General features: G+C 36.6%; 1 protein-coding gene across 2 annotated transcripts in view; it reads left to right on the forward strand.

The window, feature by feature from the left end:
• The window catches only part of PIK3C2G (phosphatidylinositol-4-phosphate 3-kinase catalytic subunit type 2 gamma), a 286035-nt gene that overhangs the window by 83816 nt on the left and 174869 nt on the right, over positions 1-27350 (forward strand). For both annotated transcript variants that reach the window (XM_090145886.1, XM_090145891.1), the window contains exons 2-6: positions 2080-2823; positions 9139-9221; positions 12740-12897; positions 15604-15715; positions 23388-23490. In XM_090145886.1, the coding sequence (XP_090002012.1) occupies positions 2179-2823; positions 9139-9221; positions 12740-12897; positions 15604-15715; positions 23388-23490 (1101 nt within the window). In that variant the 5' untranslated portion in view covers positions 2080-2178. The remainder of the gene's footprint in view (positions 1-2079; positions 2824-9138; positions 9222-12739; positions 12898-15603; positions 15716-23387; positions 23491-27350) is intronic.

Below are 27350 nucleotides of genomic sequence, written 5' to 3' on the forward strand. Positions count from 1 at the left end.
TACACACAGTGCTGCATGCGTCTGCTCCCCTTGCCATGCATTGTGCAGAGTCTCATTTCTCATGTGGACCCCTCAGCCCAGTGAGAACAACATGGGAACAAATCATACAAATGGTTCTCCTTCCAGTCTTTGACATTGTATCTATCTGGCCTGCTTTTAAAGTCAGGTAGCAATACTGTCAGGAATAAAGTCAGGAGAAGCAATACTTCTCCTCCAGTATGGAGAGTGCAGGAGATAAGCAGTTGCATACGGATGGATGGAGGTGAGATATGTGTCTTTTTATCTGCCTGAGAAACGTGGGATGCTATGCACAGAAGCTGTAGTAATATAAGAAGCAGGGTTAGCTATTAGCTATTAATGTTTCATTGTAAATGGCATAGGTTTGAAAAGTAAAGAAAATATTTTAGAAACTGTTAAAAGGGAGTAAAGAGCATTGCATTTTCTGTGCTTTTATTAGTCTTCTCAGTAGCCAAACTTAATTAAAGAAGGTAGAGCAGAAGAGAGAGATTCTCCAGTCTTATTTTTCCTAAAATATTCTAATTTTTCATTATAACAATAAAAAAATAGAATAAAAGAAGTTATCTAGGTTGATTTAATGGATGTATCTTTTTCTTTCTTATGTTTCTTTTATTCATCTACAAGTGTACTTCAGGATATACTATGGGAGACATTTGCAGGGACTGAGCTGGTAACTGAAGTTCATGGTGTTATTCAAAGTGATATGCATCATTTTAGTTCCCTGGCAACATCGTAAATATCTTTTTTTCTTTTTTTTGTCTTCAACACAGTTAACGCATACGAATATACACAGTACGTGGAATTACTAAGCTGAATGCTTAAAAGAGTTATTCAGCCTCTAATGTGGAAATGTCATTTCAGCCTCTCTAACGTTACATTTCTCTTTTCATTCCTGACTCTGGGTGATAGAATTCTGTGTCACCTAGAGTTTGACTTCAAATAAAACAAAAATAAACAAAACAGTGATGAATACCTTCTATTGTAGTATAAGTTTTCACTGCAAGGCAGTAATATCGAAGCTAATATAGTATACATCTTGGGGACATATTGGAAAAGCAATTTGTGGTGTTAAGCTTTAACAAAATTGAGTGTACTTTTCATCTCAGTAGTGTTGTTGTTTTTTTTTTTTTTTTGGCTAGGTAATATATATTTTTATTGAAATATTAAATTAGATGTTTCCATTTATTCTGTGTGATAAAAGTACCCAGCAAAACTACACGCTTGGTGGTATTGCTGTTTGATTTTTTTGCCATTTGTTTCTTGTTTCTTCTTCTATACTAATAAGTGCAACAGGCCAAGTCATTAAGAGCAGTAGAATACATCAGATTTGAGTTGTTGGGTATTTTTGAGTTTCATTACAAAATAGGATTAGGAAATTTGCAGATAAGTTTGAATGATGGTGAACTACTACAGAAGCTTATGTCCTGTCCTATTAATTTAATAACAGAGATATAATCTCAGGCTTTTCAGATGTATTGGTTTTGAAAAACAAACAAACAAAAGGCTGAAATTTATTTATAATTATTCTTATTTATATATGTCACATACAAGTTTTTTGTGGTGCAGTGCTTATAATAGAAATTGGAGATCCAAGTCTTCTATATTTTGTCCTTGTTCTTTCACTTGCTTAACTTCTGTAGGATAAAAAAATGATATCATATCAAGAAACTTTACAGATGAAAAAAAAAAAATAGTAATGAATGGAAATGTCATTAATATAAAGCTTTCCACTCCCTTGTTTTTCATTTCTGCCTTATGTGTGCTATACAATTGAAAATAATGGAAATTATGGGGACATTTTCTTTAGTTTTTGTCAGAATTAGTATTTAAGACCAGTTGTTTCAGACATCCTTTTGATATTATTCATGAATCCAGGAAATACTTAAAAATAATTTTATGGGCACCTGGAAATAAGGATCAGGCAAAAGACATTCAAGCTCCGGATGAAGAAAATCCTTACATCTCATGGAGAAAGCTCTAAACAAGTAGACCAAAGTATGGCTGTCACTATACCAGATTTTTTGTTTGTTTGTTTAACTCTTGTTCTGTGCTTTCTTGCAGTGGGGTTATATAGCTCCAGTTCTGAACATCACTCTTTTGACCCTGAAAATATTGTAAGACTTCCTTGAAGATTAACAAGATTGAAGAGAAAAATCAGAAATGGCATACTTTGGAAAGGTGCCTTTGTCAGGTGATGAATTTCATGAAGGACATGCATCTTATCCAGCACACCATTCTGGTTCTTATGGAAAGGTCTATCTAGGCTTTGATCAAATAGTTGATGAAGTCAACAATGAATTTTCCTTTTATGGTTCATCACACTTACATCATCATGAAGAACATTTTTTCACATCAGATATCTTTAGTCTGAATGTGCCAGAACAACAACTTTGCAGTCATCCTTCAGTTGCTTGTGGTGAACTTTACTCTGAAAATTTTGTACCTCACTGGCAACAAGGCGCAGTGTCACCAAATATAGGTTTCAAGTCGTCCTTACTGTTTGATGATGGAAACGTTTCTCTGGTGGATTCCTACCCATACAATCAAGACAAAGAAATCTACAGAAGGAATAGTATAACTGCAGCCACAAATGTGTTTAATTCAAATGTGGAGAGAGACTATACATATTGGAATTTTCAGATAGGTTTTGATAATGTAGATGCTCAATGTTCTGTTTTCTTGGACAACTATCCATTTGGACAAAGGAGAGATGAAAGTGGAAATGGGGAAGCCTGTTTAACCAATACTTCCAGACGATTCAGCATAGGACCTATCTGGCCAAACAGCTCTGGACATGACAGAGAGGTATTTACATTTTCTGATATTAAGCGTTTTGTAGCAGAAATGCTAAGTCAAGTCATGTTTTGAATCAGTGATTGAGCGCCTGGTGGGAAGGCAGGGCCGACCCAGGGGAGCTCAGGTGCATGCAGTGTACCTGAGTGACCGGAAGGGATGAAGCCAGGATCTACCCCTTCCCACTCCTCATTTAAGGGTTGGAAGTGGAGGCAGGGGTATCTTACTGGAGTTCCCTGTATGCCTGAGGCCTTCTGAAGGTAAGCATCTTCTTTCCTTTATTTCTGTACACACTGTTGCATTTGAGTAAACCTTCACTTGCTGTAGTCTAGGACCTTGCTGCTTCGCAGTAATTGCTGTGCTTTCCATCGCATTACACATTTAAAGTTCTTGATGTTTATTGTCCGTGTCCTTACACTTTGTGTATGCAGTCATACTGATGCAACATGGATTAGAAGCACTTCATTTTAAGACCTGATGAAAAAGAAAATATTTATGTTTGGGGGAAGGAGAAGCTTTTAGTTCTGTAGAGAATTTTTGTCCACTGCCCGAAGGCAAATATGAGACTTCTTATTTGCTTCTTTTTTGCTCTTTACTACTTCCTAAAACAGAGATGTATGGAAGCATCAGGTGTATTTTCCAATAATTGCGTAACTTCTGATTTCTTGGCAGTCAGAATTTCCCACAGTGTTTTTATATGTTTACAGAAGACATGCCCTCAAACAATCAGTACATGATTATAGTTAAGAGATTTTTATGCAGCATGAAAACATTCAAGCATCCTCTTCCTTTGATTCTAATATCAGAAGAGAACCCAGCAGACCATAAAAAATAACTTCTGAAAGAAAGATGCCTACTCTGTCTAGCTAGTCAGAATTTTATAAAGACATAATCTGTCCCACCTGCTTCATGTTTTACCTGATTTATAATTAGTGTCAACATATTTCTTCAATCTACTAATTGAATACATACATATATCATTTTAAAATAATAGCACAGGTTTTACACCTAGTATAAAATGAAATATTTTCATTGGTTCTAATGGAAATTTGCTATTTTAAATCAAAGAGAATCTAGATTATGGTCTAGAACTCATCAGTGATTCAGAATATAACCAGTGATATGGTTTTGTGCCATTATAATTATTTGGCTTATAAAACTGCCACAGAGGGATAAGTAGGAAATGTGGAATGAGGTGTGCTTGAAATAGATAACAAATTGGTTTGATTGGATATGTAACCTGAGATTCAAAACAGCACCGCATTATGATAAATGTGTTTTTCTGTTAAGCCAGATTGTTTGTGTCTCACTTGACTGATATATACTTATTCTGAGAGATGAAATATACCATGTCCTGACTTCACCATGCGCTGCATATGCTTACGTGTGTGTATATAATTCTCTTCTAAAAATAAATACATCTACTGTGGCTGTGAAAGCTCGTCCCTGTGACATTCAGCCTTTAGCTGTCTTTCTGAAGCAGATATCTGTTTGTTTTTTTTCCCTCTTTCTATCAGGTGTTCATAACTCTGTTTATGGCTTTGCTGTTTTTAATAATGATGTCTTCTAGGATTCCCATGGCCCTCTCTGATGTTGTATCTCTCTTCATTTTTGTTTTTTTGAAAATTCTGTCATAGAGAAGGAAAAAGAAAATGATAAATTTTCCCTTTCCCTTAGTCCTTTTTAGCATTCCGAATCATTACAGGAAACCTGAAATAGCCTACAGGATACCCCAGCACCAGGAACATTAAAAGACAGTTTAGTTACACCTTCTGCTTTTATCTCCGAGTGATCACAGTATGATAAAGCAAAGGGAAAGAGACATTTGATTGACTTGTTTCTCTGTCTGTGAATAGAGAGAACTACAGAAGTAAAGATATGCAGATCCAGAGGGGGAGTGTGTTTGGAGGGAAATTAATCTGAGGACAGGAACTCTTAAGATTAATCCAAGACATCACATTTAGGAAGTTCAGTGATGAATACAAGAAGAGGAGATTAACAAGTGGAGAGACAAAAGATGTTGTTCATTCTTTTTGGAATTTTTTGTTTGTTTGTTTTTAACTTACAATAGGAAAACTAAAGCACACTGGTATCTTGATGAAAAGAACAACAAGACTTCTCAGGAGTAAAGTAGAAAACAATGGGATTCAAACAAGGTGTAGGAGATCAAATTGTGGTATGGGATGAAGACATGCTAGAGGAAGCAGGAATATAAGAAGAGGTACAAATGCTTGTGATGGAGGGGAAGAGAATTATAGAGGAGGGAAGAGGAGAAGAGTGAGTCAAGGGCAACTACAACTGAAAGTGTGGGAGGATTTGATTAAGTCAGGGAAGTGTTTGAGCAGTTTAGTTAGAAGAAAAAGAAATGGGAGAAAGGAAAGAATTTGTAGCAGAAAAATCAGTGTGATAAAAGTAATTCCTTCAGGGAGAAGCAATTATATCAGGATAGAAAGTGAGACAAGTCAAGGGAATGGCAACAGAGCCTTGAGATGGCAAGAGAAGGAAAATAAGTGAAAGAAAATTTGGGACAAAAAATACCCAAAAAAATGGGAAGAGGTAAATCATTGCTACTGGGCTGGAATCTTTTGAGAGGATTACAAGGGCAGAAGAATAGCACTGATGCTGAATAAGACTGTCAGAATGGTTAGCAAAGTGGAACACCACAGCAGAAGAAAGAATAAGCACAGTTGAGATTTGTGAAGTCCAGGACATATAAATGATGCATTTAAGCAGGAGGAGTTGAGAACTAGGGCTACAGATAGAATGAAATGGGAAAGGATGCTGAAACATGCAGCTTAGCGCTGAGATAGATCATAAGTGCACAAGCTGAAATATTCACGTTACTGAAATTATACTGTCATTTCAATACTGAGATCTTGAATGCAATTTTATGGCCCTAGGCTTTGTTTAATGCGTGCTATTTGAAATAAGTCCTTCGTAATAAAACAAACATTAATTTTCTGTGGCCTTGTCACTACCAAGTCAGATATTCAAAAACACTGTAGAAATGATCTTTGTAACATCTGTGACAAGTAATTTTATTTTATCCGCATTAGAAAGAATGCTACAGTGCAACCTATAAAGTATCCAGTAGACTTTTCCACTACATTTAAGATGTTTAGGATCAAATTTTTTCAGAATAACTAGCAATGCTCACTTCCCACAAATCCAGACATTATTTCAGCTTACGGACTTCAGAAATGAGGAATACGCAAAGGGTATTTGTATTTGAGAAGGACAGTTCAGGTGAGTCAACCGACATCATAAGTCTGTGGATGGGTGGAAGATTCCTGGGATGCACTGTTACTTTATCCCTGTTATTGTCAGTTCTTTTTATATCCAGTTCTGTCTTGTTCACTGCACTCTTGCAGATCTTTGCAATGGGTGGTAGTCAGAGACCAATAAAAAAAAGTGTGATCATGTAACTAATATTTTATCGTTGTATGCAATGGCAAGAACTTAGTTTCTGGACACCTGAAAACAGAAACAACAGGGTTGAGAGAAGAACAGGGAGACCATTCACCATCACTCAATTATCAACATAGGAAAAAAGATTCCACGTTGAGAGTAATATAATTTACTGCATACTAGTAACAGACTAAAGCAATGAGAACCAAAAGCAAACTAAAGCCACTTTCCTCCTCCAAGCAGCGCAGGAGAACAGGGAATGGAGGCTGCTACAGTCAGTCCACTTCATCTTTGCCACTTCTTTGTGGCCATTCTGCCCTTGTTCCATGTGGTCTGACACGGGGCAGTGCTGGGCTCTGCTCACAGAGGCCACCCCTGCAGCCTCCTGCTACCAAAACCTTGTCTCATAAGCCCAATACAAAACTACAGTACACTATACTACTATAGTAGACAGCTACTGTATAGCTGTCTGCCTCCAGAACAGGTTTGAGTCAGTTAGCAGTGTTAAAGTAATTCCCTCTCTGTAGACTACTGCTAGTCTACGCAGAATTTCAGTCAGAAAAACTGCCAGCAAAAGCTCAGAGATCCTGCTCTCTGCAGGAGAGGGTCAGGATTCCTTCTTTGTCAAGATCCTTTTTGCCACCTTTTAGTAGTTAATCACTTCAAGCCATGAACTTGGGGATCCACATCCTCATGGCCGTTCAGCCTTTCCTGGATATGGTGCTCTCCTTGGTTAATTCCAAAATCACAGAATCATAGAATGTTTTGGATAGGGAGGGACCCTTAAGATCATCTAGTTCCAACCCCCTGCTATAGGCAGGGACACCTCCCTCTAGACCAGGTTGCTCAAAGCCCCATCCAGCCTGACCTTGAATGCTTCCAGGGAGGGGCCATTCACAGCCTCACTGGGCAACATATTCCAAATGTTCCTCCTTTCTCAGTTCCCAGCTGCTGTTTTGCTTTTTATACATTTAGCCCCATTCAATGTCCTGTCCATATAATCTTTTCTCACCTGTGGCCCAGTTTTCTTAACCTTCCATTTATTAGCTCTCTTCTTTCATGCATTTTTTTTTTTCCCTGGGATCTATAATGGCAGAATTTCAAGAAAAGAAGGAAGTTTTGTGCTTCTGGAAGAAGTGCGTTTCCAGAGTTCTCTCCCATGGGAGTCTCCATTCAGTGCTCCTGTCATGGTAGTCATAGCTTGTCCTTTCTTTTCAGCTTAAGGCTGGCATGGTCCTTACCTCTGCAGAACTCTTGTCCATTGGCTGCTCACCTGCAAGATTTTGGTTTGTTTGAGTTTTGATAACTGTCTAATGTTGGGAGCCCATTCCGGTTATCAAGTCATCTGAATACTGAGCCTCTACCAAAAATTTTTAATAATGCCCATTGAGGTAGAAAACAAATCACAGAACGGAAAAAGTGAAGCAGCAGAGTTGTGGTTTGCAGTGAATTGATGGAACTCCTGCAGCAATTCATCACCTTTCTTAACACCAGAGCATGATGGCCTTCTGCTTTGTATTGCTAAGTTTAATTTCATTCTATAATTTCAACCTCCGTCTCATCCATTGTTTTTTCCTACAGATATTTCTTTTATTTTTTCCCCTGCTATTAATGATGCCCTCTTATTATCTTTAAATTTCATTAACATTCTTTTAATGCTTGTACTATTGTGGTTAATGAAAATATTAGATACAGTGAGTCTCAAGACTGGTAGGATTTATTAAGGGTTTGTATAACTTCCAAACCACTGCCACTGTGGTTTCCTCACTGATCAGCTTCTATCAGGTCCCTCATATTTCATTTTATACTAATCCTATCTTTTGAACTGCATTTAAAATTTCCCAGCCAGCAAGTCTTCAGGAACATTGCACTTCTTTTGTCCAGAAGAAGAAGAAGAAGGAAAAAAAAAAAAAAAAAAGGATCATATAACTTTACATAATTTCATTTCATTTTCTGTCATTTACTAATAAGTTATTCTTAAAATGAGCACTGGAATGGCTCCCCAGGGAGATGGTTGAGTCACCATCCCTGGATGTGTTTAAAAACTGTTTGGATGTGGTGCTCAGGGACATGATTTAGCTGTAGTTTGGCTAGGTTGTGGTTGGACTTGATGATTTTCAAGGTCTTTTCCAACCTGAGCAATTCTATGATTCTATGATAAAATAATTTTTTTATCAAGTATTTCCACTTTGGTTGCTTTTTCTTGTGAAAGGATTTAAAATTTGGTGTCTTTATTCAGCGTTGAGTCCGTATGTCTGTATGTACAATTGTAAAATGGGCTTATGGGTGTAATAGTATTACACCATTCCTGGAGGTAGCATTTTTAACTGGTGAGTGCTACACCAAATAGAGGTGTGAGTGCTTTGATACAAAATAGCAGCTTAGACAAACTTCACAGAAAGTATCTGGTGATTTTTCATGTTCAGACTGGATAAACTGGGTTCCTGTTATCTTTCTTGAGGAGCTACCTGAAAGGCTTATGGATTTTGAAGCAATCTTTAAAGGGCAGAAAGAAGAGAAAATAAGAATTAAAATTCACTTCAGTATAAACTTCTTTTTTTTTTCCCCCTCTTTTTTTTTTTTTTTTAACATATTCATCTGTGCTCTGACAGTAGGTGATTTTTTTGAAGCTTTGGAAATATTTATTTTCTGCAAGAAGGAAAAAAAAATCATTAAACCCTGAGCAGTGGATGACTTGTGACTTTCCACTTTATCTCTGAGACCATTAAGAGTGCATTCAAAATGGTGTTATTTGTGCTTTCTTGGAGCTCTGCTGAGTCAGAGTAGGGATGGTAAGATGCCAACCTTTGTTCTCATGGAACCAAATGCAAGTTTAGTGTTATGTTCCCTCTGTTTATGTCTAAATATTGTTTAAATAACTGAGATCTGTTTCATTTCTTTTCACTTCTGTGTTTTTAGGTTACAGGTTGGTCTATCCAGCTGGTTAATGCAAATCAAGGGAGTAACGAAAATGCAGTTTCTTTTTGCAATACAGTGGAGAAGTAAGTAATAAAAAATCATTACTCAGTTAGCAGTGACATCTCACTTATTTATATTAATTGTGTGGGTTATCCATGCACTCCTGAAGAGTGCCACAATTTCAGTATCTGGTTAAATGCAGAAATACGCCTAATTTTAGTTTAAAGATTAAAATAATAATAATAAAAAATATTAATTCCAAACATATTTTCTTGCTTATCTGTCATGTTTGTCCCTGATGAGTACATTTAACTCTTCAGTGTCTATAGTGTGTGAAATAAGTCTTATTTTCTTCCATTTATTTGAACAATATTAACGCCTGTGCAGCTCAAAGCAGGTCAAAGCAGAAAGAAGTATCAGAGGAACCAACTGACTACAACAGAATATATTGATGAAATGTTGAATTTAGCAAGCCACAAAAGTACTTTTAATTATTGTTTGCAGATACAAGTTGATGGTGTGTCTTAGTGGGATAGAGCACTTTTTTTTTTTTTACTTAATCTTCATTAGAATAAGATATTGTTTAAAACCAGCAGCACTAAGAAATGCATGTTTTTTAGACCATCTGTGCAGTTTCATTCTCCTTTGTAGATATTCACTGATAATACTATCAAGTTGTTAGCACAAATGCATGTTTGGGGTTTTTTTCCCCAGAAAATTAGCTGGAAAATGTAATGTCTTTTTAAAAGTCAGTTTTTTTATTAATTGATTGTATTTAAGGGCAACCAGCCCGTTTCTCTTAAAAGAAAGAAAAATTGTATCTGTGGATGCTCTCAAATAAATGGTGAATGTATTTTAGGTTCATAGAGTGGGTGGTTGGCCTCAAAATGTATTCGATCACATGGAAGCATTGAATGGTTTGGATTGAAAGGGTCCTTTAAGATCATCTAGTTCCCACTCCCCTGCTATAGGGGAGCTGACATACATCTCAGGTTATGTTTTTTTTCCACAGTTCCTCAGTTTGAACCCTGTTCTTGACTGTGTCCGCCTGACAGCCTTTCCTCTCAAGTGTTAGATTTTATGTCCAAACATTCTACATTTAACTTTGCACTCTGGTTATAGAAGTTGTTTTCTATTTTTTTTCTCAGTAAATGAGTTTATTTCTAAGGCTAAAAAGATGAATAGGATTAAGACATTCCTGTTCTGCAGTACCTTGTTTAACATGCACCACTAGCAAGTATTCTTTTAATAGCAAAATAGGAATAGTCTTTGCTTTCTTCTATCACACAAGAAAGCATTCTCAGGAGAAAATGTCACAGCAAAGAAAAGACCAAAAATATTAATCAGTTCACAAATAACTAATATTTTCTGTCTTAGCAAATGAGCATACTTCCATTCCCCAAAGAATCTCAATAGCTGTCAGTTCTATAAATCAGAAGCAAAATATGTGATTCAAACTCTGTTGTGAGAACTTTCAACTCCAGCACGTAGCTCAAGTAGAAACCCATCATATTTTCCTCTAGGTAATATTTGTACAGACAGTAGTCTATAATTGAAACATTTCATTGTACAGGTATGAACTTTAAAAGAGTTTTCCAAATCCATTTATCAGGTTTCTTTTACAATTATGGACATAGCCATTGCGAACATTCATCCACAAATGCTTTCAGAATACATCTTTAAGTCTGTTTGATTCCAGAAGATGCCAAGCTGACAAGCCAAGTGCTCAGTGGTGCCAAATACTGAGTTTCTTCTGTCTTCAAAGATATGCTCGGCACTACAGAGAAATACTCGTGTTTTGCAATAGCAAATCCCTGTAAATATTATTTGTTTTTGTAAATGTCAATTTCCTACAGCATAGAAAGTGGCATGGGATTTCACACAATACTTCTATAGCACTTCAGTTATGCTTTGGAAGACCAAGTATTTTGGAATTCTGGGATGAACATGTTTTGCCCTCCAGTTCAGGCCCAAAGGAAGCTCTTAATCAATTAAAGACAATACATAGCCGTAAACCCTTTCTGGAACTGAATGTGTTTTTATCTAAAAGGCATAAAATGCAATTTTCCAATCCCATATTATCTTAAAAAATAGGCCAACTGCAGGTAGGGAAAGAGGTGAGGTTCACTTTGTTTTGAAATGCCTGCTAGCAAGTTGAAAGGGTGATGCATGCCCTGCAGGTCTACATAATCCATTAGTTTGATGCTGGAGAATAAGTAGCGAAGTTTTCTCTCTTATTCAGTCCTTGGCCCTCTTAGACAAACAGGTAACAAGAGGGAATTCAGTGCTAGGGGAAAGCTTTATGTGGACATTTCTCAGAAAAGAAATAGACTGACATCACATACACAGGTCACCAAAGCAGCTTCTGTAATATAATGACTTTTTACTATGAGTATAAATCTATCTTACATACTGAAAGTATTGTCAAGCTTCATTTCCTCTTACCCCACTGAAACACCATGGCCTCTGGCTTCTCATTATAAGAAATAGGCTGCTACACTGGATTATTAATTTTGGAAGCCTAGGCTTTGTCTTCTTCCTTTTTATTTTTATTTTTTTGTTGTTTTTCTTATTCTATAGAAATACATGGTATAAAAGAAGAGTTCATACTGTTGAGAATTGTGCAGCAGCTCTAAGGCAAGGGGGCATAATGAAGAACTTTCTGTGAGAGAATCCTAGCTTAAAATATGCTGTAATGAGAGAGTGTATAAAGTGCTGCCAACTCAGTCATTACAAAATGCTGCTTGAGCTAACAAACAAAAAAGAACATGGGATGCTTAGTACAGGATGTTTGAGTTTAGCTACTAAAATATTCAGGCCAATTAGTGAAATGTAAAGCTTCAGCTGGTACAATATGTACCCTTACCTGCAGCTGCAAAGTATATTTGCTTAAAAAGCAAGTTTAATCTCAGCTGACAACCGTAATACCTGTGACTAGTGTTCATTAGGAGGTGGCACCTCTGGAGAAATTAGTTTCTCCAAGTCTTTGATAATTGAAAGGAGGAGGGGCAATTTATTTTATAGATAATAGTATATAAGATCAGAAGGACTCACAGACTCTACCATTTCCTGCGCTTTAAAGACATTTACATAAATACCCAGGATTTTATTAATGAGGATTTCAGATTGGATCCTAGAGCAGAGGGAAAAGAGAGACTTCTTAAGATTTTGCATAGAAAGCATGTTCCTGTATTCATTTTGACCAGCTGTCCTATTCACAGCTGTCTGTGCACGTGTTCTTGGTTAGCTTTATATTAAAACTCTGATATTAATGCACATATTTGAGCACCCTCATTTCTACTGTGCTAAAATTCACATCATCATACACTGGAGTTTGTGCTTAAACTCCTTATGGATTCACTGAGGTTAGGCTCAGCAGTGGTCTTGTGAAGTTCTGTGAAGATTTTTACGGAAGGTTTTCATATTAAGTAAAGGGATATATAGTTATTTCACTAATGTATAAAAACATTTTCCTCTCTACACAAAATTTAATTCCTGTCACTTTTCTAAATACTGTTATTGTTGGAATCTTGTAGAATTTTTGTTTTTCTTTTTTGTTATTTATCCTTTTTAAAGCACAATTTCATCATGTTCTTTTCAGAATAAGAAACGCCTATCCTGCTTGTGATTTGAAGACCAACACTGGGAAGATCTGGAGTGTTGCAACAAAGTTCCCAGACCACATTCTAGATAAAATAAGATACAGAATCAGCATCTGGACAGATTCTTCACCATCTCCTCTGCTTCTTACACAACATGGTAAATGATTGAAGTGTCCATATATTTCTGTTCCATTGAGATGATAACAAAATAAATTTGTTATCTGGAAAGATAATTAGAGAGTAAGCCTTACGTGACTTCTGAGTATATTCATTCAACGAATTTGCCATAAAAGTAAAATCTCATAGTATATGAAACTTTGCTAATATGTAGATTCCTACTTTCTTTAATCATAATCAGGACCAATTCTGGTGGTATTAAATGGGGCCAACATTCAAGCTTTGATTCATAAGAAATTTAAGCTAATTTAAAATGTAAAGGTAGCCCCCATTCAGTCATGGAACTTTTCACATCATTAACTCTACTGCTAAACTGAAGACTTAAAGAGTCTTTGATTGTTAAGACACCTCTGCACCCATGTTCATAAAATGATACTGGAGAAATCCCAGCTGGATATAAGAAAAAGGATCATAATTGCAAATTGGAACAGTTTGCCCATAGAGGTCATGGAGTTTGCATCCTTGGAGTTTTTTTAAGATCTGACAGGAGAAAACACAGAGCAAGATGGTCTGAATTCAGTATTCGCTCTCCTTCAGGCAGGAGACTAAATTAGATGGACTTCCTGAGGTTCCTCTCAACCTGATTACTAGTGTTTACAGGAAGCTGCCACTGCCACAGTGCATTCTGTACCCATGGTGAACAGGAGAAGCTTTGATTCCATCTCTAATAATTTTTGCATCTTAATCCACATATGGATAAAAGAAAGAAATGAAGAATAAATCCCCTCCATGCTGCTTCATTAAGTGATAGTGTTTTGTGTATGCAAAGATTATTTGACCATAAAAGGCTGAATATTAGTTTGACAGGTTGAAAGCTGAAAATCCAAAGCTCTATAGAATGTCAGTCAGCATGTATTAAAACACGTATTTTTTTAATAAATACTTTAACAAAGGCTTCCACGTTTATTTATACAAGCTTGGTTACTTGTATTTGGAGCATCTCCACAGTTAATGGAAAGCCTGGCAAATTTTTGAATCATCTTCAATTAGAATTTTCTGAATACCATGATATGTAAGACTAAAGATCTTAGGCCGTTTGGAACAGAATGGTTGGAGCACAGTGCTTTCTCCCATCTAACATAAAGAGCAGAAAGAATTGTTCAGTCCTAAAAGAACTGGCAAAGAAAGGAAAGAAAAATAGATCTCAGAGTACAAATGAATGGTTGCAAGTTTCAGGTCTTCTTTCCAGAGTGATTTGAACAATATGCATCTTATGATCTTAATTCAAGATTCTGTTCCTTCCTCCTTTCTCTGGTGTGGGTAAATTAAAAAAAAAGCTTTGCAGTTTACATATCAAAGTGCCTATGAGGAACTGATGAAAATAGCAAGTTTTCAAAGAGCTGATTACTTAATACCAGTAAAACTGATAGAAATTGTGTAATCCAAGTGTAATCGTGGGAAAAGAAAACTGGCACTGTGAATAAAATGAAAACTTTCAAAGGGGAACTTCTGAATCTGTGACATTTTTGTTTAAAAATTACCTATGGTAATTAACTCTTTTATTTCATTTTTTTTTTTCTTTTTTTTTCCTTAATTCTTTTAATTGCAACTAGCTTCTCTTAAAATGTTTGCAATTCTCTGATGATTTTTCAGTATCACGTTCTCTTAAACTTCCCTGAAGAAACAATTCTGCATTCCTTGGTTTGTTTTAAAATAATCCGGTCAAAATTCTGGGCCAGGTTTGCCAGTGTGACTTGGCTGCTTTGTTGATTCAGAAAACCATTAAACTCAATGGAAAGTGATTAATTAGACAGTTTGCAACTGATGACTGAATCTGGAGCAGTGTAAAAAAGTCAACACAGAAATGTGAATTACACATTCAATTTCTTGGAATTTATTTAAGCGTGAGTACCTTCCATTTCTTACATGGAAGAGTTCCCTTGAACCTTATATTAAAAGCTCCTGGAGCCATTTATTTTGAAGAGATAAGGAAATACCAAGAATGAAAAAGAAAGGAAAATCTGCTTTGGCTTTTCTAAGTTTCTATTGCAGACAGTGAGATTGCCTTGGAATTGTGGAAGAAGTTCAGACTTTATCTTCTGTTGTGAAACCACCTCGATACAAAATTTTTTCACTGAAAAGTCAGAAGTGGTTTCTGCTGAAGAATGGTATCTCCAGTTTGAAGCATCAGTGCTGGTGGAGTATGCACTGCATGCCTATAGAGTGAACCTATGGGCATACTTGAAATTTGACTACCAGAAACTGTTTGCAGTTTTTGATCAGTTCTTCTTGTAGCTTTTATATTAGTTTGCGACTTGATTATGACTAATAAAATGCAGATAAAATGACAAGAAAATTCTGGAGCCTCCCTGTAACAAAATCTCAACTTTTGCATCAGGCCATGTTCATACACAGGAAATGTACTGAAATGCTCATTAGGAAAATGGCTCAGTATTTACAGATTTAAAAGATTAACTATTCACCACTTCCTTTTTTTTTGGGGGGGGGAGGGGAGTCACTAGGCACTTCATTCCAGCTACCTAGAAATCAGTTAGTTTCCTATAAATGGACGTAGATATTTAAAGCAAAATAAATAAAATCAGATGTGGATTGTTCTAATTCCTCTTGATGAAACTAGTCTCCAGCAATAGTAACCAATTAGAAAGAAATTCTCATTTACTTAAGAATGCAGCCTAAAATTCTCTAGCAAGCTACTATAAATTTTTCTTGCTATCTTTATTTTAAGCTGGATGTATCACTCATGACTTAATTGTGGAGATCCTCCATTGCACAAATCAATACCCAGTCCATGAAGAATGTCTTCTAAGTGTCTGTGGCTCTGATGAATTCTTACAAAAGTAAGTATCTAATTAAGAGGTTGTATTGATTACGTATTGCATAATATAAACTATGCATGGAATACACTCTGCTTATGTGCTTTGTTAACACAGGCATAAAGTTAAGAGTATTATGTTCTGAACATGTATAGTTGCTTAAACACCTGGATCACACTGTACTTATGTTCTACAGAGATGACTGTGTGGTTCAGTGCAAGGATTTAAATCCTGGCTTCTTTACAGAAGTTTTGTCAAGCCTTGAATATTTTGTATCATTCCTCCGTCCTGTTGGTTTTTCTCATCTGTAATACAAGGATGCTTCTTATTTCTGGTGTCTCTGAGATGCATGAGGAAGCATGCATATCTTTAAGGGGGAAAATCACCAAAAAGGTAACAAACAGTATTAAGCACATCTGCTTAGCAGAACATTTGTCTCCATATCCAGTGGGGCAAATGAAGACAGCACTAATGCAAAGTGAAGAACAAAATACGTACAAACAGATGTTTCTGTTTGTGGACTACAAGTTAGGAAGTAAGTGCTTTGATTCGTAATTATTCAAGTAAACTTTTGTGGTGGCTAGAAACACTATTAGACTCAGCTAGTTGTTTCTTGCTCTCTAACAGCTTAAATCCAAAATACAAAAGTGAGCAGATTTTGTGTTTTAAGTAGCTAAAGTGCAGGCTTTTGCTGTCAGCTGTGCTACTGGGATAGTGACTTTTAGCAGAAGGGGAAGAGCTGGCAATTCTGTGGTAACATGTTAAGCGGGTACTGCAAGAATCACAGCTCATCTGCTGGAAACATGAAGTGCTAGATAAAATAATATATTTTTGTAATATAAAGGGAATATTTTAGAAGTAATCTTGTTCTCAGTATAAAGATTACTTGAACTAGCCCAGAGCAAGCCAGCTTGAGTAATAAAAGTAATGTAGTTGTCAGAGCAATTAAATGACACACAGCGCAACATAACCAGTTTGTACACTTCTGCGCTTACACAGGTAAGCAGGGCAAGTGTTCAGATGTTTCCATTCCGTTATAGTTTGCAACTGAAGATGGAGACATTGGCATTCCCAAGCCCACTCTATACTTGCTCAAATCTCTGCAAAGCAGGAACTGGAATAGCAGAGCACCTCCTGAAAAGCTGAAATGTTATAACCGCTGAGCAGGGAATCGGGCCATACGTAGATCTCCTCATTACGTGAGAGGGCCTAGGCTGCTGGGGTTTTGATGTGTTGTTTTTTTGTTTTGGTTTGTTTTGTTTTTTTCCATGTCTCTTCTAATTTCATATTAATTTCCAAAGAAAATGGAAATAATGAGCCTTTGTGTTGAGAGTGAGCTCAGTGTTTCAGTATAGTGTACAGCGTGTTCTAAATAGTTTTATTTTCACTGTTGAGGAGAACTCATCAATAGTGGACTGTTTAAATTCCTGCACTTGCAGAATCTATGCACATCTCATTAGCAGTGAAACAAGGTCAATAATGTTCTCATCTTTTTTTCCTTTGCTCCTTCACTGTCTTGCAGGCAGGACAAGGCTGCACTTCTGGCCTCAGCAGCTTGTAATTTTACTCTGTGCTATATATTCATCTTCCTTTCTTTTGCCTCCCCATCAGAGTCCTGAATCTGAAATTTGAAACCCTAAACCAAAATCATCCCTCGGGTAGCTTAACAGCCTGTGGAGATGCCTCAGGGTTAATTTTTTTCCTATGCCTGGGCTATCTGTTAGAGCAAATTGCTTTCCATACTATGTTGCTAAAAGAGCAATTTGGTGTACTTGTGCAGAGTTCTTCCATAGAAGAATATATGGAAATCATTAGGGATTAATTCCAATAGAAATTCCCAAAATTATAAGATAGCATAGAGAATTAATACTTTGCTGCTCCTGCTTTATTGTAATCTTAAAAAAAAAAAAAAAAAAAAAAAGTGAAGCCAAAATGGTGACATGATAAATTTGATGAATTGTTCTTAGACCAGAATGATTTAGTGAGCCAGATGACATTGTGTAACCTGTCAGAAGCTTTTATTTGCTTTTATATTGGACTGTATTAATGAGCACCCCATTGTGCCTCCTGCAGAAGCACCGGAAAGACTTGATTACTTCCAGAATCCATTTAGCTTTCAGTAGAATGGGGAACAAATACTCATGTCCTGGTGACAGTTACACTTGACACTGCAAAATGTTATGATCCATTATTCCTTTACTATGGAGACAGCATATCCAGTCTGGTACTCAAATATTTAAAAAGTCAGAAACTTGTATATAGATTGCAGTTAAGACCATAACTAATAGAGCAGTATGTGAAACTCTGATTTGGAATCTCACTGGTTTCTGCTTTATTTATTTGTTTGTTTACTGATAATCCTAGCCTTGCCTCAAACCACAGGCTTTCTTTCTCTTCCTACACTTCTTTTTCCTGCAAGGTTTTCTTGCAGGATCTGTAGAGTGCTATCAGGATCCATTGTCACCTTCTCCCTGCCCCTTTTGTCACTGTAAGGTGAATGTTAATAGCTTCCCCAGCTGATTTCACACACTTACTTTTTTCTCATGTTCACTGTTAATGCATCTGGATGCAGAACTCTGCCCTTGAAAGAAAAGAGGAGTAAAAATCTTTCCTATCATTTTTTACCACTATTTGCACTCATAGCTTAGTTCTGCCTTCTGTCTCTGTGTTTTCTAGCTGAGGCTGTGGTCTCTACTCCTTTACACTTCTCCTGTTCTTGATCTTCATTTCTTGGAGGGCCATTTGCTATTTCTGAATATTTCTCTTCGTCATTCCTTGTTCCAAATCTTCTACATCTACTTTTAAATCTTGCTTTTAGTTTCCCATATCTCTTTAGTTTTAGAATGTATGCCCCTAAAAATGATTTTGCGATGCCCTTTATGAAAGATGTTAAATAAAAGTAAATTATATTGTGATTAAGCAGCTACTGTCAAATAGCTCAATGCCAGCAGCAAGTCAAAAAAAAGCCCTTGCCATCTGAAAGCAATGAATCAATCTTCCATTTAGACTATTTTTGCCTTTGGAGCTGCAGACCAGAAGCTCCTGGGCATCCTGAGGTGCCTATTAGAACAATGCATGTGCCTGTATATAAGAATTTTGGACTTTTGTTTATTGATCTGGCTGTTCTTAGTAAAGAGATAGCTGCAATGCAGTCCAGCAATGGCTGTCATCCAGGAATGGCAATAAGCTCTATTTCTAAACATACATCTTTTTACTTTATTTTTGAAGGTATGAGATTTTTTAATACATCTTTTTTTTCCTATGTATTTTTAATGCAATCTACATTCTACCATGCTGTAACATTTACAGTTACCTTATTGCTTTGCAGTTCAGCCAACATAGTGAGCAGGAGTTTGGAACAGAAACAACTAATGCTTATCATTTATATTCTTGTTTCTTGTCTGTGACCTTACTGATGACATTTATTTATTTATTTATTTATTTGCCTTGCTAATTATATTCTCTGAGAACTCAGACCTAAATAAGAATTGGTTTCCACTCAAAGTTAAGTTTAAGCTATTAATTATAGGCTGGCCATAGTTATAATCGGGCAGATTGGGATCATTACAAGCAAGCACCTTTTGGATAAATATGTTTTTATAAAAAAATAAATATCATTTTCTCTTGTCACTGTGGGTTATGTCTTATTCAGAGCTGCTGCTCAGCTGAGTATTAAAAAAAAAGAAAAATCATCTGATGTTGGTGGAACTGCATTAGGATTAGGAGCTTGTAGCACTTGAGAGAACATTGATGAGGAGAGGCAAGATCATCTGTTGATGAGAGAATTAAAAGGGTGAAGGATTTTCCATTTCTCTTGTTTAGATATATCGTGGGACCATGAGCAAGTCCCTTTGATTTGTTCATTTCCTTGTCTTTCACTGTCTTTCACTTTGTCTTCTGTCATGGAGTTTTCATCAAAGCTGTATTCTCTACAAAATATTTCAGCAAAAATAGGGGGAAAACTGGTAATAATATAGCATTGTTTTGTATTTTCTTTACAGAACTCAGAGCACTGCAAACTGGTTACTTACAATGATAGCATCCTTGAAAAATGGCTATATTACTTTCTTCTTAGTACAGACAGAATAATAGATCTGCAAGAGTCCAGGCCTGCGTTATAACTAGAAGATAGTCTGTCAATCCATGGCAAAACTGCACCACTGTTTTTGGTAGCTCACTATTTATCTAGGACAAGTTTCCATTTTATTTTACAGGGATAAATTCATTTTGTCTAGGCTGCTGTATCATAGTATCTATAAAAAATTTATTTTTGCATTTGTGCAAATAAAACCCAGTCATAAAATCAAGTGTAAGGCCAGTACATCTGCCTACAGCATTTCAGGCAGTATTGTTATGTCAATAAAAGACTTGTTGACGTACAGTATCTGCCTGACACAGCAGAGCTAACACAAACCGTTGCGAAATATAGTTATAACTGCAAAATTTAACTTTGGTGCAGTTATTTTGCCTTCAAGCATGATGAAGTGGAATAACAATACTGATCAAAGTTTTTGTATGTCTGTGGTACAAAATTGTAATCAAAGAGAAATGTTCTGTTAGCTTAAATTTGTAAAGCTATTCCGATTTTTAGCATTGGCTTGGCTTAGAGTTGGAGTTACACGGGGAATCAACATGCTGGAAGAATCAGGGAAAAAGTGAGTGAGGACACACAAGCATGTTTGTTTATAACCTTCTTGTTGCTATACTTGTCCTGAGACAGAAGGCAGGGCAGAATGGAAAGAGCAAAAATAATGTTGCGGTAAAATAAAGGAATGGTTGGGACTGTGAAGGCTGGGGGCAGCCTTGAATGCGGCAACCAGGAGATAGTGGAGTTCAGCATCTTACATGGAAGAAACAAGGTGAAAAATAGATGATTTCAACCCTGGACTTCAGGAGAGCCAGCTTTGACCTCTTCAAGGACCTACTCTAACTCATATTCCATGAGTTAGAGGATTGGAAGCTAAGAGGACCTGAGATAATTGGCTGTTATTCAAGCACCACTTCTTCCAAGCTCAAGATTGGTGTATCCCTAAGAGTAAGAAATCAGGCAGAAGTGGCAGCAGATTTACATGGATGAGGCAGGAATATTGTCAAGACCTGCAGGGATGTGACAAGAAGTTCTGAGGCCCACTTGGAATTAGATCCAGTGAGGGAGGTCAAGGACATCAAGAAATCTTTAAGTATGTCAACAGCAAAGAGAAGACTAGGGAAAATGTGGGCCTGCTGCTAAAAGAAGTGAGTGCCTTGGAAACAAAGGGCACTAAGAAGTTACTGAGCAACTTTGCTTCAGTCTTCACTGCTAAGACTGCCTCTTGGGAATTCCAGATTCGAGGCAAGAGAGAAAGTCTGGGAAAAGAGTCCTCCTTGGTGGAGGAGGATCTGATTAGAGATTGTCTAGGCAAATGATGCATACAAATCCATGAGCCCAAATGGTATGCATCCACAAGTACCAAGGGAGCTGGCAGAAGTGATTGCCAAACTGCACTCTATTGTCTTTAAAAGGTGTTGGAGAATGGGAGAGGTGCATAAAGATTGGAGGAAAGCCAATTTCACTCAACAAGGCCAAAAAGGAGGAAACTACAGGTCAGTCAGCCTCACCTCCATCTCTGGGAAGGTGGTGGAACAACTTATTCTGCATGTCGTCTCCAAACAAATGGAAGAGAACAAGGTTATCAGTAGTCATCAACATGAGTTCACCAAGCAGAAATTACACGTGGCAGGTCTAGTGGCCTTCTTTGATGTCATCACTGACTGGGTAGATGCAGGGATGTTGTGGATGTTGTATCTTGACTTCAGCAAGGCATTTGACTCCCCATAACATTCTCATAGGTAATCTTTGGAAGTGTGGGATAGATGAGTGGACTGGGAGGTGGATTGAGAACTGTCTGAATGGCAGAGCTCAGAGGATTGTAATCAATGGTACACAGTCTAGGTTGGAGGCCTGTAATTGATAGTGTTCTGCAGGGGTTGATACTGGATCCAGTCTTGTTTAACATCTTCATCAATGACCTGAAAAAAGAAATAGAAGCACTCTTAGCAGGTTTGCTGATGATACAAGGCTGGGAGGAGTGGCTGACACACCAGAAGGCTGTACTTTCATTCAGCAAGTCTGGAGTGTTTGTTGAGGATGGAGGAACCTTATGAGGTTTTACACAAGGAAGAGTAGAGTCTTGCACCTGGGGAGGAATAAACTTATGCATCAGTACAGGTTAAGGGCTGGCCTGCTGTAAGGGAGATCTGCAGAGAAGCACCTGGGTGTCCTGGTGGACAACAGGTTGGCCATGAGCCAACATTTACAAGATATATGAATTTCTTGTAATTGTACAGAGTGGCAATTATTTGCAGCACATTTATTTATGTTTAACCATTCATTTGTGCTGGAGACTTCTGCTGTTGTCTCTCCCCTACTTCATTCTTTCTGTAATCTATTCATAGTGCCAGGGATGTTGTTTTGGAAGTAACTTAAGCTGATTTTATTTAGACATTCTATCAGAACTCCTTTATAGGTATAAAGAAACACCTTCTATATCTGAATTCTGAGTACTCTATGATACTTAAAAAGAAGAGAAAGCAATCAGCTTTTTTCCTTTATGGCCCAGGGAGTTCTGAAATAACTTGCTATTCTGTAAATCTGAATAAATACAGAATATTCCTTTTGACACTCTTGTGTCTGGAGCCTTAAAAGAAGCAGCATGAAACTAATTGAACACACACTTGAGTTGTAACTGATGATGCATATTAGCTTGTTTTGGCGAAGAATTTGCCTTTGCAAAAATCAATGTCACTTCTCCCAGCTACTCATCCTAAAGGACTTTTTTTTAATGTAAAAATATTGTTCCCTTAACTTTGAAATTAATTTTTGCATTATTCCATCTGATTAAAACAAGAAAAGGAAGGAAGATTCTAGAATTATTTCTGTTCCAAGCAATTTTGATAGTGATAAACTAAAGCTGTATTATCTTGGCAACTTCTTCTAAGTCACAAGTGGACTAAAAGCTGCTCTGATGAGGCAAATAAGAAAAAAAGAACTTACCTGCCAATTAAAGTGTGCCTGTCCGGCAGAGTACATTGTAGAAATCACTCCATAACCACTCCATCTTAGTGAGTAGATGTCTGTGTCTGACTTTAGCTGGCAAATGATTTGATGAGATAGAAAATTGACTTGCAGCTTCTTTTACTGTCTTTATGCGAGCTGCAAACTGGTAGAACTTAGATTTCTTTGAGAATCAGAGGCCACCTATCTTAACGTATGTGATTTCTAAGCCTATAGTTAATATTTGATTTTCAGCTTGGGTCTAAAATATTGCAAATCATCCTACGGTGGTGCATGTATAACCAAGATACTTTGTACAGTTGCCCTAATTTGGGATTGAAGAATACATTAATAGTCTTAAAGTTTGGGAGTACAATGCAGTTTGTTTAGAATATTCTTTCTGTTTCATTGTTGTTCTTTTATAGAAATCGATGGTTGAAGATATAACCAAGCAATTATTTATAAAGTGTTTCACAGGAGAATAAGCCAGAACCAAACTCCATCAGTCTGCACAGATGTAGACGCCAGGCACTGATTTTTATGTCATTCAATTTGCTTTGCACTGAGAGTGTATTCCACCTGTTCTTTTAGGAGAATGAGAGATAGGAAAGTAATAGGAATAATAAGCAGAGATAACCATTTGTTTTCCTCCCCAAACTGTAGTAATCATAGTTTGGGCAGCCATGAGAGTCTTCGCAAGGCAACCACTGACATTCTTCTTCATCTACACAGCACTACAAATTTGAAGCAAAGTTTGGCTCGAACAGTAAGTCTGCTTTTTTTCATCCTCTTTCTTTCAGCGTGCCTAAAGGAATAAAGTCACACCAATCCTTTTTTGTAGCAACCTGCAGTAATAATTAAAGAGATTATTTGCTTTTCTGTTTATACATATTTTATTGCCAAACTCTTGTTGAAACATACAGGGAAATCTCTCTGCTCTGCTCTTGTGTTTACATCTAATGTGTCACTGTAGAGAATGCACAGCTGAAAAAGATTAGATGCAATCTTTTTAGAAAAAAAAAATCATTTTTATTAGACTTTAATGATGCTAATGATTTCAGTTTGTTAAGGACACATTATTTTATATTGGTCTTTCTATGTTTTGAAATATAACAAGGGAAAAAATGGATTTGGATTCTGGTCACTATCACTGAAACCAAAGGCTGATGAAAGCTGGAATTACAATACATGTTTGTGCATGTGTGAGGTGCCTTAGAGTGTGTGTGTGTGTGTGTGTTTGTACACATGCATATGCCCTTAGAGAAAACATCATTTTATCAGTTTAAATTCAGAGAGATTCGTATTCAGGTTATTTGAGATTACGTAGCTTTTGAAACAGATTGCTGAACTTTAATGACACTGATTTATGCTAATAAATGTGAGTTTTATTCCCAGTGGACTGCCTTGAATTACCTCTAACGCAAAGTTTGCAGTACAGCAGGAACTTTGATGTTCTGGACAGTTTTCACTGACAGCACTGATTCTCTTCACAGATGGTTCCAATTACCTGCTTTGAATAGGTGTGCTATCACTCTGGGTCTGTCAAAATATGAGTTAGGTGATGCATACCTGACCAAAAATAAAAGGGACATTTTTTTAACTTGTAAATGTCACTTAGATAAACATCAAGTTCAATATATGTTATGTGAATCATTAAGAAAGGACTATTGTGAAGCCATATGTATATTTTTTTCTTCTTCTAGTTAACACTTCTAATATTCAATAAATAATCACAGAATAATCTAGTGCTAATTTGTAAAGTTATGGCTTAAATTATTGGCACTATTCACTGTCAATATTATTCACTTAATTATTTATTTGGAAGGAGCATTGGTTCTTCTTGGTAGACCATTGCCCAAGAAGAAAGTAATATTAGGAAATACAGGAGTTTTCATCACCAGGTCACTTCTTCAAAAATGATTCAGATCAATCGACTGCCAATTTCTTATTCTCAATCTAGAGTAAATTAGTTGATGTTTACATATGCCTTTGGAAGGGAGTGAAGTGGTGCCCATCTTGTGTGTCCTTTTTCAGCCTATCCTCATATTACAGCAGTAAAAATAACACATCTGGTTACTTTGGAATGAGTATTTTTTTTGTGAAGGCATGTGTAATACCTTATTGTCATATAACTGTTGTTGAAATCGAGGCAGGAATCACTAATTTCTATTGTCTGTTTTAACTGGGTAGTAAACTTAAATAGTGGTTATGGTCCTTTCTTGGTGTTAGATTTGTGACAATACAACCTGTATTAAGAGGTGGGAAAAAATCTTTAATTCTTTTTTCCATATCATGCTGCCAAACAAATCTGATTAAGTATAATTACAGACACATCTAAGTCTATGCAGTGGCAGAAAGATCCTCTTTTCTGTCAGCATCTCTGTGAAATGGAATAAGGCATTATGGACCCTTCTGCTGAGTAGCTGGTAGTCTCCAGTATTTTCTGTGTGAGAAAAAAAGAGATATGAATTAGAAATTTGATACAAAGACTTTTTGCTACTTACATGCATACGTGATATACTGAAGGTATTTTGAACATAAATGCACTGAAAAGTGGAGGCTGCAAACAACTTGCCAGCAAACTCTTTTTCAGACTAACAAACCAGTGATTGATTCTCTATAAAATGCTCTGTATTCAAATGAAAAAAAATAAAAATAGAACAAATCTCTTGTTTGCTGCATATGGATCTGCTGTTAGTATAGATTCTCAGAATTATTTGCTCTGGAACCTGATGATATATATATACAGGATTCTCTTCTAAGGATTAAAATCTTAATTTGTGTGCTAGGGAATCAGAACTCTACACCAACACTGCAGTGCTTATTAAGACATACTTTACATTGTGAATATCTTGGATGCAGAGTTTAAAATTTCTATGTGTATATGCAAATAAGTAGTTCACTATTTTTCTTGAAAACCAGTATAATAAGCTGCCTGTAAGTAACGTGCAATTAATTTTTTTAAAAATTGTTTACAGTCTTTGGACGGTAACTGTTTGCAATTCTTTTGTGAATTCAGCTGAAAAAATGTACTTGTTAAGGTGAATATTTTCTTCCTTTCATTCTGTGGGAAGCTAACTTTCTGTATTATGATATATTCATAGAGAGGAAATTGTTTTGAACCGAGCAGTTGCAAGCAAGAAATTTGGCCTGAAGCTTTACTTGGAATCACAGACTTTTGAGCTAGTGCATGACCTTTAATTTGAATTTGTTTGTTTGCTTTTCAGTCATAAGATTTACAGCCTTACTGCTCTTAAACAAAACTCATTTAAGACACCAAAATGCCAGATTCCCACACAATTCCAAGCAGAACTTGTGCAGAAGGCATAAGGTTATCTTTGTATTATATAAAAATATTGAAGCTCAGTTTCATTCCATGTAGAGGGACAAAGAGCGTCTCTTGACAGGAGTGGGAAATTCTTCACCTTGTAGATTTTTTTCCCCACATTTTTTAATGTACATTTATCAGTGTTTTTGGTGTTAATGTTTTACCAAGATTAATGAGTTGTGTGAACACTCTGAGGAAAGTGAAGTCAGTGGTTCATCATAAGTTTTTCTTCCCCTTTATTTACGTATTTATGTCATTGAGGGACAGTGTAGTACCTTAATTAGAGTGGAACCATTTTCTTTTATTTAAGTATCCACTGATACTGTGCAACTGCAAAAATGTCCATGTCCTATTAGCAAGCTCAAAGCCTCCTTCATCTCTGTTGCAGTTTGACAGGTCTGAAAATGAGGTTTAATACACAGCAATGCATTGTGGAGGCCAGGAGCAGAGAGAGAGCAGCTCCTGACATTTCACGTTTCACAAAGACTTACAATTACCACATAGAATGATTATGAACAAACAAACAAACATAGTCTGTCAAGAATTATTTCAGACAAATAGCAAACTTGGAAGACAAATTAGCAGTGTTCTGGCCATTAGAAAAAATGTACTGTCACAAAGGATTTGTGGAACTGTAATTATTAACATACAATAGGGTTTAACCAGGAAGGGTGACATTTTAAGATATGTTCAAGTGAATTATTGATCACTCCTTTATGATATCTGACATGGCTGTGAAAGCTTCAGGCCATACAGATACTTCAGGTTACTAATAATAGTGAAGAGCATGACCAGCTCTTGAGCTGGCATAAGTAATAGACCCAAATTTTTCCTCCGGCTTGTGAGAGAGCATTTGTAATAGAAAGAAGAGATTCTGCTTGCAAGCATGGACACCAGCAGGTCTGTCTGGTCCAGACAAAAGCCGCAGTATTTATTTTTGCTATGGACCCAGCCTCATAGATATTCCTGGATGTACTGAGACCCACTCTAGCCACAGCAAACTGAAGGACCTGAGGTAGTCTACACCGAGCTCACAAATTCAGTTTTGTTGCTGCTGTTCTCTGGAATGTGCACCTTTAATGGTTGTAAAATGTATTTGAAAGTCACTGCATTAGAGGCAGTTTATGAAAAATATTTTTTTCTCACTCAGATACAAAAATATGGGGAACTAATATGAGCCTTTTTAAAGATGTACACTTCGGGAATTTTTAGATGCAGTAGAGTTTTTTGTTCCATCACGGATTGTTATATGTACGTACAGCTATAGTTTTAATCTGTGTTTATTCTTGGAGAGAATT

The sequence above is a fragment of the Phasianus colchicus genome, chromosome 1 (genome assembly GCF_987193195.1).
Source record: "Phasianus colchicus chromosome 1, bPhaCol1.hap1.1, whole genome shotgun sequence".
Lineage (NCBI taxonomy): Eukaryota > Metazoa > Chordata > Aves > Galliformes > Phasianidae > Phasianus > Phasianus colchicus.